Below are 18,131 nucleotides of genomic sequence, written 5' to 3' on the forward strand. Positions count from 1 at the left end.
TTTTTTTAAGGATGCTTTAAATTGATCAAAAGTGACAAGACATTTATAAAGTTTTATTTATATGTAAATATCATATCTCATATATATAGCTTCATTGTTGATTTTCAGGTATGCAGCGGCGGAGGCGGAAGGTTCTGGATACATCTGTGGCGTATGTGCGTGGAGAGGAAAACCTGGCAGGCTGGAGACCCAGAGGAGACAGTCTGATCCTGGAGCACCAGTGGGAACTGGAGAAAATCGAGCAGCTGCACGAGGTCAGGATAGAAGACGAAAGATCACGATTGAGCACTGCCACACTCTTTGAGGCTTGCGTCTATCTGTCAAAGAATATCCCACAGGCAGTTGTGATCTCCAGACCCTGATGTCCATTTCTGTCTTTGTCAGGTGGAAAAGACGCGTCACCTATTGCTGCTCCGTGAGAAACTGGGTGAGACGGCTCCTCCTAAATCCCTGAGCGAGTCTCTGTCTCCCAGTCTGAGCAGTGGCACCCTCAGCACCTCCACCAGCATCTCCTCCCAGATCTCCTCCACCACCTATGAGAGCGCCATCACGCCCAGCGAGAGCAGCGGATACGACTCTACAGACATCGAGAGCTTGGTAGACCGCGAGAAGGAGCTGGCCACTAAGGTAAAAGATCCTACAAGTATTACTTTAATATCTGTAATTATATTTATTTAGCCTGGATGCCAGCCAAACTTACCACCGCCTACAACATTTGAGCTCGGGGAGTTCGGTCTGGACTTGATCCAAAGAGGAATAATTATCCCCGAACAGAAACTGTTCAGACCAATGAAATGATCAGGGTGGGCTTTAGACGATGATAGACAGATGATAAACAATAACGTACTCATCCACACCATCATAGGCCCTTGGATTGAATTTGTTCAAATCCTAAACGGAGAGCTATAATCGTATATGCATTCACCTTCACTATATCTGTCTGAAATGATGATCATGTTGGGTAAGTACTCTGTGTATCATTAAATTATTTTTTTTACAACAACGGCAAAGAGCGTTTATTCCAGCGCGCGTGCAGACAGGGTTGCCAAGTTTTTACAACAAAACCCGCCAACTACTAGCCAAAAATAATAGCTTCTCAGGGGGGTTCTCCGTAAAAAAGAAAAAGGTAAAATAAATGGCCTCCTTATCATTTCTGACTTATTACAAAAAAACTAACAATGTCTAAAAGCTGATATGTGACAAGGTATACAGAAAACAAGCTAAAAAACCCAGACCCAAAAACCCAGAAGTGTTGATAAGCTGCTGACCCAAAAAACGAACGTTTAAGGACATAAAAGTGAATGAGACAGATTGCGACATGTGAGATTACACTGAGGACTACGCCCACTGGAGGGGAAAGTAATCAGCGACAGGAAATATATAAAACTAACATTTGGATATTTGACCAAATGTTTACTGCACACGTAGACCTATTGAGACATATTGAGTGTCAGGATCCCAAAATTTATCCATTCTTCCTGCTGAAGCTTCACGTCTTATTGCCTGTATCCAATTTTGTCTCCTCAGACGCTTGTTTTTTTGAGTCGAGAGCTTATGAAAACTTAGTTATGTGTTTTTAAGCTTGTGTGCTGCACACCTTGTCACATATCAGCTTTTAGACATTGTTCTGTTGTTTGTAATAACTCCGAAATGACAAGGAGGCAGCCTCACGCAATACAAAGTCAATGGAGAGCGTAAATATGCCCTGTCTCTATGCATAATAATCATTCTAATATGCTGATTTGATGCTCCAGAAAGATTTCTTATCAACTTTTGGAACTTTTAGGGCTTTCCTGTAGCTCAAACAGTAGAGCGTGGCGCTAGCAATGCCAAGGTTATGGGTTCGATTCGCAAGGAAAGCAAGAACTGACAAAAATGTAAAATGTGTTCCTTAAAATGCAATGTAAGTCGCTTTGGATAAAAGCGTCTGCCAAATGCATAAATGTAAAACTTTTGTAACATAATTAAGGCATCCTTACTAAATAAAAGTATACATTTTTTTCAAAACACATCCTGCCTGACCCCAAACATTTGAATGAAATGGAATACTGGATGTCTATTCAAAGGAATGTGTGTTTATGTCTTTCGATTCATTTGCAGTGCCTCCGTCTCCTGACGCACACTTTCAACAGTGAATACAACCAGATGTGCAACAGCATCAGTGACTGCAAGGTAACACGAACACTTAAACAGTGAAAAACAACCAGTTTTGTTTGAACTGGAACATATGAGATTGAAACTTTTAACAAAAAACATTTTTGATCTCTTTCAGTTGTCAGATATCTCTCCTATGGGCCGTGATCCATCCGTCACTAGTTTCAGCAGTGCTACTCTCACACCCTCCTCCACCTGCCCCTCTCTGTCAGACTCTCGGTACAGTTCAGATGTTAAAGCACAAACGATAAATTCCAAATACACTCTTCTAAAAGTAAAGTATCCTAAAACCATCTGTCTTGTCCAGGACCCCTGAAGCTAATTCTCGTGCCACCAGCCCCTCATGCTCAGACTATGAGAACTTCCCCATGGTGCCCATTCTGGAAATGTCCTACCTAGCCCGCGCCGGCAAACACGAATTCCTCAACCTTGTGCCTGATATTGAGGAAATGAGACCCGGGTAAGAGTTTATTTACTTTTGTGTTTAGTCCATTCTCGCAAGGATCAAGATGAATTTGTGCACTTAAATCATTTAGGCTGTGTTCTGTGACCTCTAATGAGGCAGCAGAGACATTGTTGTAAAGAAATATGCTGGTCTGAAGTGCCCTTCTGTGTTCACTCAGGTCTGTGGTATCAAAGAAGGGATTCCTCAGTTTCATGGAGCCCCGCTCCAACTCTTGGGTGAAGCACTTTGTGGTGGTACGTCGGCCATACGTGTTCATCTACAACAATGACAAGGACCCGGTGGAGAGAGGCGTGCTGAATTTATCCACTGCCCAGGTGGAGTACAGCGAAGACCAGCAGGCCATGCTCAAGGTAAAGCCTTATTCACTGTTTGGGAACCAACTGTTGTCATGTGATTATGTCACCTAATGCTTAATTATTGCTTTTTGATGGCTTTCAGACACCCAATACATTTGCCGTGTGCACCAAGCACAGAGGGATCCTCCTCCAGGCCAACAATGACAAAGACATGAATGACTGGCTGTACGCCTTCAACCCACTTCTAGCAGGAACGATAAGGTACACATCAGAAAAAAAGGGTTTTATACAATTTGTTTGGGTATGGTTATCTATAGTTAACTATTGGTGTGGTCCTTTCCACCTTTGTTTTGCAAAAATGTAGTGGCCCCCAAAAGGAATGTATTAACAAAATATCAAACTAAGACCCTGTTTACTCCTGGTATAAGGTTGCGGTTTGGTCAATCAGATCACAAATGGACGAGGGAGTAGGGCTGCACAATATTTAAAAAAACGTACATTGCGATATATCATTTTTCTGCAAAATATATTGTGATATAAAACGAATTTCACAAGATGATTTGAATAGCTCTATTTGAAAATAATTAATAATTCTAGAACAATTGGGCTGATTTTGTAGGGGAGTGGAAAAAAAATTCAAGCATAGATAAATAGATAAATATAAGAACGATACAATTGAAATAAGCAGTGCTTTATGTTTAACATTACTACCTAACAGTAGTCAGGTACAGAAATTGAATAATCAAATGTAAAATAACAGTCTTCACTGTGTAAATGAAATATAATTAATGAATTAATACAGTTAATCTTTGTTAAAGCTAGAAAAGTCATTTTCTCTTTCTCTTTTGTTGTTTGATAACCATTGGTGAAAAACAGCTGCGTGTATATTAGGCTGCTGTCCCTTTAAGACGAATGCACGGACCTAATATAAACGACACGCATCTGTTTTCTTTCTCAATAGCTTACAACACATAACCGGCTGAGTTTATGAGGATACTAGCCGAGACGGGCATTTTGCGTGCACGTGTTCGTTTAAGGTCAAAAGAAAGAGAAGGAGAACTGAATTGAGCATTCACATGCTTTCTGTGCAACAGTGAGAGCTTCTTCAAACCAAACTTGGGTCTTCAGCCGACAAAGTTTAAATCCCATACAGCTAGCACACTTCTCATAATGTTTACTGAGTAGGTGGTCCATTCGACCACATGAGTGTCTAGGCACTATGAAAGCAATCCGGTCAAATGCGTTTTCGCCTACCTCTGTATTTAGCGTCGTCCACCTGACTCTTTTAATGTTCTCCAACAGGTCAAAGCTGGCGAGGAGACGGTCCGGCCTGATGAAGAACTGAACGAGCGCGCACATGCAGAGATAGTGCTCTTTTCTCTCTGTCTAACTTTACAACGTACCAAGTGTGTTAGCACTTCTAAATCTTTGTGGTTCTTGACGGTTTCTCTTGTATGTAGACCTGTGGCTCTGTTCTCCTCTCCGGCAAATGAACTTTGAGTTCCTGAACACCAACTCTCTCTCCTCCCCCCTCTCTATTGTGTTATTGGTTGGATTTATTCTGTCTTCAGTTTTTGTTCTTTGTCATAACTGAACCTCCTTCAAGTAGCATGTCGTAATAGTCTATTTGTGTGTGCACGAATCTTCAGAGCAGGTTCTGCTTTCTCTTGAGTTACTCTCGTCTGTGAAGATCATTCTTACAGTGTTGTCTGCCAGGAACAGCCACAACCCTCAGGAGAAAGTTGGCTTGCTTTAAAAAAAAAAAACGACGGCATTAAGTAAAAAATAAATATTATTAATAACAATTAAAATATATTATTATAATATATTATGTTATAATATATAAAATATTCCATATTTAATGATCAACTTTGTCTGACAGAAGATGTACAAAACAAATAGCTTGCTCCAGATATTGCTGGGGGAAAAAAAGATTTTTTGATGGACCAACGCACTTCTTGAAGATGCTTAATTTTCTAAACGTGACAAAAAAATGGACCCCTAAACTGAATGTTATTGCAGTATTGGCTTAATGGATTTGCTGAATCAAAGTAAGCCGTGATAGATGTGGATGTTGACCATGTACATACAGCCGTTTACTCGCCCAGCCTGTCGTAATGTATTTGCTTGACATTTAATTCCACATATCAAGGACGTAAAACATACCATTAACAAAGTACAGTATGTAATCCTAAGACATATAATACCATGGAAAGATGGTGACGATCTCTCACATATCGCTCTTTCGGTAGCCTACACGAGTATTCTGCTCGATTTAAACGATTTCCTCAGTAGAATAGGCTAAAAAAATGGTGCAAAAGAATTACCTAGACACAGACCACCTGACCGAATGAATCCATTTGTACATAACGTTCAGGATTACTGTGCATAATGCTATTCATGTCCTTACTGTATTACTAAAACACCATTTTCAGGGCTGTTTTAGCATGAAAGATCTGATGGTTTTAGCCTCTTCTGAAGACCGAACGCTTGAGTGAGGTGCTGATTTAATTGGTTACGGTTTCCAAATGATGGATTCAATTATTTTTCGCTGTTTCCAGAGAAATCTCAAGTCGGCAGGATCACGAAACCAGTCTTTTTTCTTCTTGAGAATTAAGCATCACTTTTTAATATTATTGAACATTTACCATGTATCTAAACCGATTATCTTAACTTATTTTTATTAACATGTGATCAGTGTTTTACATTATACAATGAAAGGCAAGAAAGGCACTTTTCCTCATTTTTATTCAGCTGTTCTCATTTACTTACAGCGGACAGACCAAGTTTGACACTAAAACCGTTTCATCACTGTCAGTAGAAATTTGGGCCATTTATGCAGTTCACTGCAGTGCAGTGTGCAGTTGCAGTGAGAGAAAAGGGATGGTATGTTTCTGCTTTTTTATTTCTTTTGCTTTGAAAATCTTTGCTCTGTACATTTGAAGACTTGCAGTCAAAGCACAAGTGCTGAAGTTACCAGTGATTCAGTTTGATGGAAGTTTCAGGCATATAACAGTCCTCTGGTCAGAAAACCAGCAGGAGTTATTGTCACAGGAAGTCTGATCACTGTCATTCCTTATGAAGTCAATATTCTTGCTGCTCGTAGATCGCACTCTCTTATTGGAGAGCTTTAGTGCATTTTCACAGGAAACACATGAAAATGGCTCAGAAAGTCAAGTCCTCGGGTCAGCCAGCCTGTAGGCCTCATCTGAGCTGTTGGATTGTTACGGCATCTGTGAAAATCTTCAGATCTGGCACATAAAGTGTGTAATGAGCACTGAAGGATAGCTTTTATATAATAACACTGCAGAAATTTGTCAGGGCAAAGGTGTTTGACTTGTTTTTTTTTTTACCATCTTTGTTGTGTGGCTTGGTTGACTGATGTGATATTCATAATGAATTTCATTAACTGTATTTATTGTTTTGCAATGTATATATTAGTTTGCAGCTCTTTGCACATAATGTGTTTATACAACTAACAACAGAACAAATAAAGCTTGAACTATGTTTTTGTTGTTTTCTCAAATGGAAACCAAATGGTTTTAGGTTGTGGTGTTTTACTCATTGAAGTGGACTTTGAATGTACCTTGAGTTTCACGAAAAATGCATGAATTATCTGAAGAAAGAAGAAAATATCTTAATTAGGGACTGACATGTTGCTGTGCTTCTTAGTTTATGAAATAGGAATTTAACAATGTTATAAGGGCACTTTTTCACATGTAGTTTAGATATGGAGGGGCAGAGTTATGATGAGGCCTGTTCATTTTCATTTTCTAACATCAGGGAATATATTTTTTAGAAATAAAACGGTATGTTTTGTTTTTCCGGATGCATTCACGTCTTTGTTTTTGTGCTCACTCATGCATTTTCCCCATGCTGCCTTTGAAGCAACCCTGGCTTTACTGTATCAGCCCTATCGGAGGCCTATTGTTTCCAGACGAACATCATTCCCTCTCATTGTGACGAAACAACAGAAAACAGTTCAGCCGTGGCATTAACACTGTACATTATTTGTCAGATTGGCTTCATTTTCATACTTATTTTGTAAATATTTCATGTTGTATGGAACTTGGATTAAAATGTAAATATGTCTCCTGTATTTGTAATAATTATAATCCATTCGCTGTATAGCCTAGATGTGTAATGCATATATCTTAATTCTGTGTATGGTAATCTTGCACCATTGACCTGTTTAGTGAATGAGGTAAAAAAATAAAATTACAACCAGTGCATTAGACCAAAAAATGGATCTTGTTTTCTGTCCATTTTTCCGAAATACTTTCCATTAAATATTTCATTTTGACCTTCTCGATCACTTTATATGATTAACAGATTTAATTTAGTCTTTTTATTATTATTCACATATAAACATAACATTTGGACTAAACCACTCAATTCATGTGGATTAGTTTTATGATCTCTTTTTGAAGCGGCAAATTGGTAGTTGCGTAGCTGTCAATGGAGGGAGAGAAATTGCTCAGATTTCATTAAAAATATCTTTATTTGTGTTCTGGGAGAAGATGAACGAAAGTTGTATGAGTTTGGAACGACATGAGAATGAGCGCTCGATGACAAACAAATTAATTTTGGGTGATCTATCCCTTTAAGATGGAAAAAACTAATACTAACCAGTTGAGCACATAAAAAAAAAACATGTTCTGTAAAGTCTGATTGAATCATGCATAATATGCAAAAATCGTGCTAGCCCACTCATGCCTTATATGACTTTTTAGTTTTTTTGTGGTTTACATTTGTCTGTGAAGTAACGTTAGAATTTTTTTATATGGCATTTTTATAAAAGGAAGTAAAAAAAAACCTATTTACCTGTTTTAGCCTACATATTAATAATAAATAACACAAACATCTATAGGCTTTGAAATAAAATGCATCACGCTTCTCCAGAAATAACTAAAAACGTAACACAAAGCTATTAGCCATTACTACACAGTAAACTCTAATAAGTTGGCAAAACTCAAAAAAGTTGAGGTAATAAGATGTTGTTTTTTAAGTTAAGAAATGGAAAGTGTAAGTAAGCAGAACTTTATCATACATGTAATTAATTTCTCTGAACTTGAAATATTTAATTAAGCTAATTGTGAAAATACTGCATATTAAAGGTTAGTTCACCCAAATTACTCTCACTCTCATTTCGTTGCAAACCCGCAAGACCTTCGTTCATCTCCATTAACAGCCATTTAATGACCACTTTCAAGGCCCCGAAAAGTAGGAAAGATGTCGTTAAAATAGTCCATGTGGCTCCAGTGGTTCAACCTTAATGTTTTGAAGCAACGAGAATACTGTTTTTTCATACAAAAACTAAATAACTTTATTCAACAATCTCTTCTTGTCTGTCCTATCCTGTTAGTAGTGTAAAAAGAGCAGCGCTTCGAGTTCTTTGGCAGAACGATGGCTCATCATTGGCTAGCTCATGTCAGTGTCACACTCATGGATTGTGGTGGATGCATTGTATTTACTACATCAACAGTGTAGCAGAATGACACAGACGATAAGAGATTGTTGCATTGTTCCTTTTAAGGTTACATGTAAACCCTAACGCTCAAAATAATTAATTGGTTTGAGTAGAGCCAATTTAAATTAGGTATAGTATAATGTTTGTGTGTGTGTGCAAGATTAACTTTAAAGGGGTGGTTGCATGCGATTTCACTTTTTTAACTTTAGTTAGTGTGTAATGTTGCTGCTTGATCATAAACAGTATCTGCAAAGTTACAGTGCTGAAAGTTCAATGCAAACGGAGATATTGTCTAATGGCAGTTTATTGCCAACAAAAACGGCCGGTTTGGACTACAACAAGCTTCTTCCTGGGTTGGTGACATCATAAACCCTTGCTAGTCGCCGCAGATGTGACTTTTGCCCATAATGGTAAGGGGCGTGACGTTTCCAGGCAACCTGTGCTTGGCACTTCAGCCAATAAAAATACATGAAACTACATTTGGCCATCTAACCAATCTAAGACCATTGTGTTTTTTGGAGAGATGGGCTTCATAAAAGCAGGAAGCAAACGGTTCAAAGGACAGTGGAGACAGCGGTGTGGAATAAAGGTAAAATAAAATAAAAATACAAAAAAAATTATAAGTATAAAGACATATTATAGTTACTACTGCCCCCATAAACACATCCAAGCCTAAAAAAACACGCAACCACCTCTTTAATTGGGAGATTTGGTAGTATTTAATGTTTTGTTATGCTAGTTTAGAAGTTTCTGTTATCTTGGGTTTTGCAGGGGTTATCATTGTGGTGATGAGATCATGAGCTTAGTTTGACAAAAGATATATGTTAAATGTTTTATATTGCTGTCCTTATTCAGCAAGTGCTATCAATATGCTATCAAAGCACTGTGTAACCAATTAGCAAGGTGGCTTCTTTTTTTTTAAATAGCTAGTTGAAGCTAGTCAAGTTCCCACTAATGAAAAAGTTTAGATTACATAGTATTTTTAAGTTTAATGTATGAATTAAACTTTGCATGTAAAATGTCGAATTTCAGAAGTCGTTATTTTTAAATGTAGTAATCTATTTAATAAGCAATCAGTTTGGTAAAATCATACGTTACACATCTCATCACTATCGTGATGCAACTGTGGCAGTCTCAGATTTCATCACAGAAAATCTATTTCCCCATTTACTATGCCAAATGCTAGTACAGATCATAGGTACAGATTCGTCTGAGACAGTGGGCGGAGAACAGACGGGGGGAGGGACAGAACCAGACAGCCTATGAACAACCTCCAATCTCTGCTCAGAGAGCCTCCGCCAATCACAGCTCGAGATACGGATGACGCCACGGCCAATGTCATCTGTCAGGCGTGTTCATTGGGAGTTGGTGTAGTTCTGCTGCTCAGGCCGTGAATGAGGAAGTTCATTAGTGACGGTGCTGCATTAGTAAAAACACACATCGAAAGTGTCATTTTAAGACAGAACCAACCTTCAACCATGGCTCAGTAAGTATGACTTTTGCATTTAAAACAGTTAGTAATATGATACTGAATTTCTGTAGCACCTTTGCCTGTTTATATTATAATTAAATGTGATATAATGTGCTTAGTGTCGGTTGTTGCACATTTTTCAGCATTCATTCTATCAATATTGATCTATCTACTTACTATTAAGCACTTTTTCCCCGGTTTAGACACATACTTAATATTGAAATCTCCTCTATGGTCATCCAACCAGATTGACATTTGTTATAATCACTCATTTAAATGAGTTTGCACTCAAACTTGTAATCAAATATAGTTCTCTCCCCCCTCCCCCTCCCCCACCCCCACCCCACATAATCCCTATATTATTGACTCCACAGAGCGGATATTGCTCTCATTGGTCTGGCTGTGATGGGTCAGAATCTGATCCTGAACATGAATGATCATGGATTTGTGGTAAGTCACCACTGCGGTTACATTTGTCCATTTTCTTGCATGACCTGTTCTGATGGTTCACATTCACATCATGTTTAAGATGTTATAATTGTCATTCCTCAGGTCTGTGCGTTCAACAGGACAGTCTCCAAGGTCCATGACTTTTTAAGCAATGAAGCCAAAGGCACTAAGGTGATCGGGGCGGAGTCCCTTGAAGACATGGTGTCTAAACTCAAAAAACCTCGTCGCATCATCCTCCTCGTCAAAGCAGGACAGGCTGTCGATGACTTCATCGATAAACTGGTAAACGTCACCATGACTTGGCGATCCTAGTTTGCTTTGTCACCCTGCCAAAGTGATAAAGTAACCCACTTTCCCCCCCGAATATTGTAGGTTCCTCTTCTTGAACCTGGTGACATCATTATTGATGGTGGAAATTCAGAGTACAGAGATACAACGGTGAGTTTGTCAATCCAAAATGAGACCAATCAGAGTTTGTGATTATATGAGGTGATGCAGTATTTGATGTAAATGTTCATGCTCCTCACATAGAGACGCTGTAAGAACTTGAAGGAGAAGAATCTTCTGTTTGTGGGTAGTGGAGTGAGTGGGGGAGAAGAAGGGGCGCGTTATGGACCCTCACTGATGCCTGGAGGACATAAGGATGCCTGGTGAGGACTAGCATGTATTAAAGAAGGTCACCTAAAAATAATGATAATCATGATCATAGAGTTTGGCTGATAATCATGATCATAATAAAATATACTCTACTGTTCAAAACGTCTTATGCTGACCAAAATACAGTAAAAACAGTAATATTGCAAAATATTATTACAATTTAAAACAGCTTTTTTCTATTTTAATATATTTTGAAATATAATTTATTCCTGTGATAGCAAAGCTGTCTTCAGAGTCACATGATCCTTCAGAAATTATTCTAATATGCTGACTTGGTGCTTAGGAAACATTTATGTGTGGTGTTTTTTTTCAGGATTCATTTGATGAAAAGAAAGTTCAAAAGAATAGCATTTATTAAAAAAACAATAAAAACCATAATAAAAAGTATTTCATGTCAGTTTGATGCTGAAAACAACAAAAAAACGTACCTAGTCCAAACAATATAATAGTATTGTATATGCACTGGTTGACATTTATGGAATCTAATTTTTATTTTATTCCTTCAGGCCACACATAAAAGAGATTTTCCAGAGCATTGCCGCCAAGGTGGGCACAGTGCCGTGCTGTGACTGGGTGAGTATGAGTTATCAGTAGATGTGTACGCATATAGGCTGTAATTTAATTATTTCTTTTTTATTCCTGTAGGTTGGAGATGAAGGAGCAGGACATTTTGTTAAGATGGTCCATAATGGTATTGAATACGGTGATATGCAGCTGATTTGTGAAGCTTATCATCTGATGAAGGATGTGCTGTGTATGGACCATGACGAAATGGCTCAGGTTAGACATCATCCTCCTTTAATCACTACTCTTTTTGTAATGCAGATGAACAGTCCCCAATGTTGTAATTCTTTAATTCCCCTTTGTATTGTCCTTTTTCTATTTCCCCCTTCCTTGTTGCGTTTGTATTTTGAAATCCACCTCACCCTGTTCCTTCTGAAGAGCTGTTATGTTCTACTTCCTCATGAGAGTAAGTTTCTGTGTGTGGTTTTCCCATCAGGCCTTCGATCAGTGGAATAAGACAGAGCTGGACTCTTTCCTCATTGAAATCACTGCCAACATCCTGAAATTTAAGGACGCAGATGGCACTCACCTGCTGCCCAAAATCAGAGACAGCGCCGGGCAGAAAGGCACAGGGAAATGGACGGCCATCTCCGCTTTGGAATATGGCACGCCTGTCACGTTGATCGGTAAGATGAACTCTTGGATAATTTCCTAGGTATGGGTGTGTTTTTCTGTTATTTAGATACAGAGGAGAGTCACTTGGCCTTACAAGAACACGTTGAATGAAGTGTCTCCATAAGCAGCTTTGCTGTTCACCTCTTCAGCTGATGTGACATAAGTGGGATTTTCTTTTCTCTCATATGCTGTGGCTTTTGGTGTAGGGCTCAACAATAAGGATGGGCCAGTGTGCATTCCCACTGAAAATGTAACATCATGAATATTTATAAGTGCTGTAAAATTGATTAATCTTGTTATATATATATATATATATATATGTGTGTGTGTGTGTGTGTATATATATATATATATATATGTATGTGTGTGCTGTGTATAATTATTATGTATATATAAGTACACACATGCATTTATATATTTAAGAAACATGTTGTTTATATTTAGGTATAATACAAATTATTTAAAATAAAATAAAGTATATACATGCAAATATTCCTTAACATGTATACATGAATGAGTGTGTATTTACATAATAATTATACACAGTACAAAAACATTTATATTATGTAAACACACTTTTGTTTCAGATATGATTAATCGTAATTAATCAGTTTGGCAGCACCAATATTTATATTTTTATGCCGTTCAAATTTAGTGTATCTAGCATTTGAATATATTTTGAATTGCAATAATGTAATTTGTAATAGTCAAGTAATAGTCTCATTTATTTCATTTAGTCTAATTTATTTATTTTTATTTAGTAGCACATTTCATTAGCCTGACGTGGTCATACTCAATTCATAGTGCACATTGTTTCAAAACAGCTTCACATAAAGGTGATCAGGTGTAGATCAGTAATGCTTTTTTTGCAGGTATAAAAATGCATTCCTTTTGTGCAAAACATAATAGGAAAAATGACTTCCTAGTAATGAAGTCAGAATTCTGAGTTCTATCTCAGAATTCTGACTTTATAACTTGGAACTGGGAGAAAAAAGTCAGAATTCTGACTTTATATGACGCAATTGCAACAAAAAAAACTTCAATACATCCCTAATAATAAACATAACATTAAAAAAATTCAGAAATATTACATTAGATATATTGACCTAGACCAGCAGAAAAAAATGATCAAGGAGATCCGTGGTGGATTGATGGTTTGGAAACTTAAAACATGATGCTACTTTAGGATTTAGCAAGAAAAAACAAGCAAGCAGTTGAACTATTGTCAAAATTGATGCATAATGTTTTTATAAAGCTGTTTTGAAAAGTTATGTATTGTGAAAACTAAAAGTGCTATACAAATAAACTTGACTTGATGTGTATTTGTTAGATCAGGACATGAGCTTGTCAGTTAAATTGATGTGTGTGTGGCCAACAAAAGGCTGTTTGTGCAGCACTTGAGCCGGGCGTGAGAGAGTAGATATGATTTGTATGCTTGTAGAGAAGGGTTTTCGTCTCTCAATAGGCTGCATTCCAGTGCTGAGTTCACCCTGACTGGCTGTTTTCCTCTTGATTTTTCCCTTCCTCCACTCGTCTCTTCCCACACTTGTTGGCCTTGGGTTGGGTGATAATATAATACAAAGTCATGCTGAGTTCAGGTTTTTGCTTCCAGTCTCTTGTGTTTGCCGATTACTCAGTAGTAGTACACCAATGAGAATTGCGTCACCACCATTTTCAACAGTGTCAGGGCATGAAGGCATGGTGAATAATGGCTTATTATAATATATAATAATATGACTTATTCATATAACTTTACCCGACAAAAAAAGACCTGGCCATTTTTTTAATATATGAAGTTTGCAGCAAATCAGCATATTAGATGATTTCAGAAGGATCATGTGTCACTGAAGACTGGAGTAATGATGCTGAAAATTTGAAGAAAAAAAACCAACGCTATTTTAAATGGGAATATTTCATTTTTTAATCAAATAAATGCAGTTTTGGTGAGCACACAAGGTTTTTTATTATTAAAAAAAAACCTTTTGAAGAGTGTATATGATTGTATTTTGTAATGATGATATTTATTATTTAAATGAGTTAGCTTTTGATAGATTTTATTGATAGCCACAGTAATAATAATAATAGAGATATGATCTATGTGTGTATTGCTTTTTCTACGTTTCCTCATGTGGTGTGTGGCGGTCTAATGGTGATTGTAATTGAATTATGCGAGCAGAGATGCAGTCTGTCACTGGAGCTGATTGCGTGTGTGTGTGTTGTCTTTCTCTCACAGGGGAAGCTGTCTTTGCCAGATGTCTGTCCTCTCTGAAGGACGAGAGGGTTCAGGCTAGTAAGAGCCTCTCTGGCCCACAGGGTGTCAAGTTCACAGGAAACAAGACACAGTTTCTTGACGATATCAGAAAGGTGGGATAGATTTAGTAGTGAAATATTGATTATTTATATCCAAGTTTTATGTATTCATATTCGGGCAGTCAAATGATTCATCATGTCCAAAATAAAAGTTTGTGTTTACATAATATATGTGTGAGCACTGTATATAATTATAATGTACATATAACACATTTTTCTTAAATGTGTACATGCATGTGTGTGTATTCAAATATACATAATAATTATAAACCAATTATAAACCACACGCATATATTATGTAAACACAAACTTTTCTTTTGGATGTGATTAATCACAATTCATTGTTTGCCAGCCCTAATTCATATTCAAATGTTAATAAGTTGATGTTTAGCACATTGTAGAGCTGTGTTAGCACTGTTTAGAACTTTTTTTTAGTAGAAGTTTGCTTTAATTTGAGGGATTTTTATTTAAAAAAATAAAAATCCATCAAAAAATCGTTGTTTCTTTTTCAGGCTTTGTATGCCTCAAAGATCATTTCGTATGCCCAAGGCTTCATGCTGCTCCGACAGGCTGCATTAGAGTTTGGCTGGTCTCTTAACTATGGTGCTATTGCCCTGATGTGGAGAGGTGGCTGCATCATCCGCAGGTGACCAGGCTTTGTTCAAAATGATTTCAATTAGATCATATGCTATATTAAGATTGCTTATCAAGAAAGGCATATCTGCTGAAATATTCAACAATAAAATCATAATGTTGCAACTCTGTAAACACTAGGAAGTGGTGAATAAGGTTTCATGTAAAAAATCCCATTGCACAGAAATGAGGAAACGGTTTGGTTTTACAATATCTTAACTGTAGATTAGCTATGAATAATGGTTATAAATCTTACATTCACAGTGTTTTCTTGGGAAAGATCAAGGAAGCGTTTGACCGGAACTCAGAGCTGCAGAGTTTGCTGCTGGATAACTTCTTCAGCAAGGCTGTACAGGACTGCCAGGTACAGGAAGTGACCACAAATTACTCCATTTCCTGTAATAGTGCCACTAAAGGCATAGAAGAGAAATCAGCGGTACTAATAGCAGCCATAAGCAAGACTGTTTACATAAATAGATACATAAAAAGTGCACCTAAAAATGAAATTTCAAAAGCCATATCAGTCCAAACTGATCTCACTTCCACTCCACCTGGACTATGATAAATTATTTCATATTATATAAATTATTAGATATTATTTCATTCATTAATTCGGGCACATACGTGCTATAATCATACAAGCAGTATATTCATTTTAATACTGTATGCAATAACTACAGCAAAGCAAAATACAAACATATTTTGTGTGTGCATTTACCGGGGTTCCAATGCAGTATAGAATTTTATCAGTAATTATATAGAATAGCACACATTATTATACTAGATAACAGATCTTGCCATTATTTTCAAAATAATATTATCTAAATTGAAGTATTCAGTGACAATATTATTTTAAACCGTATAATATGAAAGATGACAACTAAAAGAAAAAATCTTGCTATATCAGTGCAAGTCAAAGTTGTGAAGTTAGTTAATGTAATTGATATGGGGATAGAGAGAATTGAACATTTAAGCTCACACACAGTCATTTTTATAGCTTTATATTGATTCTAAAGCTAATTTATATTACCTTTTATATGTTTATATTCATTTAAACTGTGTTTAATAATTCATAAACTAAAATTGTACATGGGTTATGGATTAAGGGTATACTAATTGCATAAATGTCTAAATCATACACAATTATTTTAAATAAGCATTGACAATTTTGTCTTTTAAACTCATTTGGTGTGTAGTAACCTTTAATTTGGAGTAGAAACAGGGGGAGTGGCTTTATTGTTCTGAAGTGTCACTTTGCTCACCGCTGATTGGTTAAATTTTGGTATAAGATCCTTACCCAGAACATAACCTGCCCCAGATCAAGTTAGCTGTGGAGTGTCAGTTACTATGGCGATGAATACTACTAAAAGCCAAGCCACTTTTCGTGTTGACTAAAAGTCATGATTGACTAAACTGAAACATACCTGGGTATGGCTAATAGCCAGCTAATCCCTGGTTTACCTTGAAAACTAATCTAAAGACTAGTTGGCACTACAGCCATGTAGAATGTGTTTTGTTTTAGTATATAAAGTAAACATAGGTTGTGTTTTGCAGGACTCATGGCGTAGGGTAGTAAGTACAGGTGTGCAGCAGGGGATCCCCATGCCGTGTTTCACCACCGCCCTGTCCTTCTACGACGGTTACAGGCACAACATGCTCCCAGCTAACCTGCTGCAGGTAAACCTCTCTCCAACGCATAAACCTCTATCTAACTAGCCATATGGGAGATCATTTAATTTAAAAAAATGTTGGTGTTATCAATAATTAGTACCCTTGCATTAGCTTTTTTATTTTAATACTTAAAGGGTTAGTTCACCAAAAAATAAAAATTGTGTCATTAATTACTCACCCTCATGTCGTTCCAAACCCGTAAGACCTTCATTCATCTTCAAACCAAACAAAAATAACACATTTATTCAACTGTTTCTTCTCTTCTGTGTCATTCTCTGAAGCTTGTCATGTTGCAGTGCAGTGCTTCTGGGTTCTGTGTCAGCATTCTGGCTCCGTATTAGCCACCGTTCTTATGTAGAACCCGGAAGCACTGCACTTTTATGTTTACAACGTTAAAAGCATCAGAGACTGACACAGATGAGAAGAATTGGTTGAATAAAGTGTTTCTTTGTGCACAAACAGTATTGTCGTCGCTTCTTAACATTAAGGTTGAACAACTGTAGTCAGATGGACTACTTTAACAGTGTCTTTATTAACTTTTCTGGGCCTTGAAAGTGGTAATAACGCAATTTGAAACGTGTTTGAAACGTCATGAGGGTGGGTGATTAATGACTAATTGTATTTTTGGGTGAACTAAGCATTTGTTCTCTCTCAGTATTTCTCACTGGATGAGCTAATATCACATTCAACATTGTGTCACTGTTCAGGCACAAAGAGACTACTTCGGTGCCCATACTTATGAGCTGCTATCAAACCCTGGGACGTTCATCCACACTAACTGGACAGGCCACGGAGGAAAAGTGTCCTCATCATCCTATAATGCCTAAAATGAAGAGTCATGTTAGGTTAAACAGCAAAGAGCATCATCTCCTCTTGATGAAGGACCAGAGCAGCTGATCACATTCCTCATGAAGAGCTGACGTTCAGCCCACAGTAGAGTTCAAATACACATTTCTATTTATACTAAATCAGTGTGTACACTATTTGTAAGCTCTTTTCCTGTAGTTTTAAGGTCCACTGTTGCAAACGTGACATTTTTTGAGTATGAGTGTTGTTTCTGAGATTCTTCCTGCTGTAGACCATGCTTCACCCCCAGAGTTCACAGCGTTAACCCTGGATTATGGGTAACTATTGCACTTACTGCATTAGGCTAAATAAAGATTTCAATCCCTTTTTAAGTAGCTTTTGTCTTCTTCACTCACATGCTGTTAACCGCAAACAAGATTTACTCTTGCTATTTTTAACCGTAAATACTAGAAATGTAACTTGTTTATTTGTATGTACTTTCAGTTTGTCACCAGGAGAGGGCAGGGATGATTTTTTGCGGTAATGAGCTTGTTTGCACTAGTAATGAGCTCAGCTCAGTGATTATGA

General features: G+C 37.2%; 2 protein-coding genes across 10 annotated transcripts in view; both read left to right on the plus strand.

The window, feature by feature from the left end:
• kif1b (kinesin family member 1B) overlaps window positions 1-7,161 on the plus strand; it is a 78,762-nt gene extending 71,601 nt beyond the window's left edge. For all 9 annotated transcript variants that reach the window (XM_067445953.1, XM_067445955.1, XM_067445961.1 and 6 more), the window contains 8 exons: window positions 109-254; window positions 385-627; window positions 2,101-2,172; window positions 2,273-2,373; window positions 2,462-2,614; window positions 2,778-2,970; window positions 3,059-3,177; window positions 4,219-7,161. In XM_067445953.1, coding sequence (XP_067302054.1) covers window positions 109-254; window positions 385-627; window positions 2,101-2,172; window positions 2,273-2,373; window positions 2,462-2,614; window positions 2,778-2,970; window positions 3,059-3,177; window positions 4,219-4,261 — 1,070 coding nt within the window. In that variant the 3' untranslated portion in view covers window positions 4,262-7,161. The remainder of the gene's footprint in view (window positions 1-108; window positions 255-384; window positions 628-2,100; window positions 2,173-2,272; window positions 2,374-2,461; window positions 2,615-2,777; window positions 2,971-3,058; window positions 3,178-4,218) is intronic.
• Window positions 7,162-9,717: 2,556 nt separating this feature from the next.
• Window positions 9,718-17,935, plus strand: pgd (phosphogluconate dehydrogenase). The gene is made up of 13 exons (XM_067447240.1): window positions 9,718-9,872; window positions 10,232-10,307; window positions 10,410-10,589; window positions 10,680-10,745; window positions 10,839-10,957; window positions 11,471-11,537; window positions 11,610-11,744; window positions 11,965-12,154; window positions 14,377-14,507; window positions 14,966-15,099; window positions 15,351-15,450; window positions 16,641-16,763; window positions 17,465-17,935. Exons 1-13 carry the CDS (start codon window positions 9,781-9,783, stop codon window positions 17,582-17,584), a joined length of 1,533 nt encoding a protein of 510 aa, XP_067303341.1. The 5' UTR covers window positions 9,718-9,780; the 3' UTR covers window positions 17,585-17,935.
• The last annotated feature ends 196 nt before the right edge of the window (window positions 17,936-18,131 follow it).

The sequence above is a fragment of the Pseudorasbora parva genome, chromosome 6, assembly GCF_024679245.1.
Source record: "Pseudorasbora parva isolate DD20220531a chromosome 6, ASM2467924v1, whole genome shotgun sequence".
Classification (NCBI taxonomy): domain Eukaryota; kingdom Metazoa; phylum Chordata; class Actinopteri; order Cypriniformes; family Gobionidae; genus Pseudorasbora; species Pseudorasbora parva.

Excerpts from the sequence above, each read along its gene's own strand:
- pgd (XM_067447240.1), top strand. The coding sequence starts at position 9,781 with ATGAGGAAGTTCATTAGTGACGGTGCTGCATTAGTAAAAACACACATC. Across the intron at positions 10,308-10,409 it reads TGAATGATCATGGATTTGTG|GTCTGTGCGTTCAACAGGAC; the intron begins GTAAGTCACCAC and ends GTCATTCCTCAG. Across the intron at positions 15,100-15,350 it reads GGTGGCTGCATCATCCGCAG|TGTTTTCTTGGGAAAGATCA; the intron begins GTGACCAGGCTT and ends TTACATTCACAG.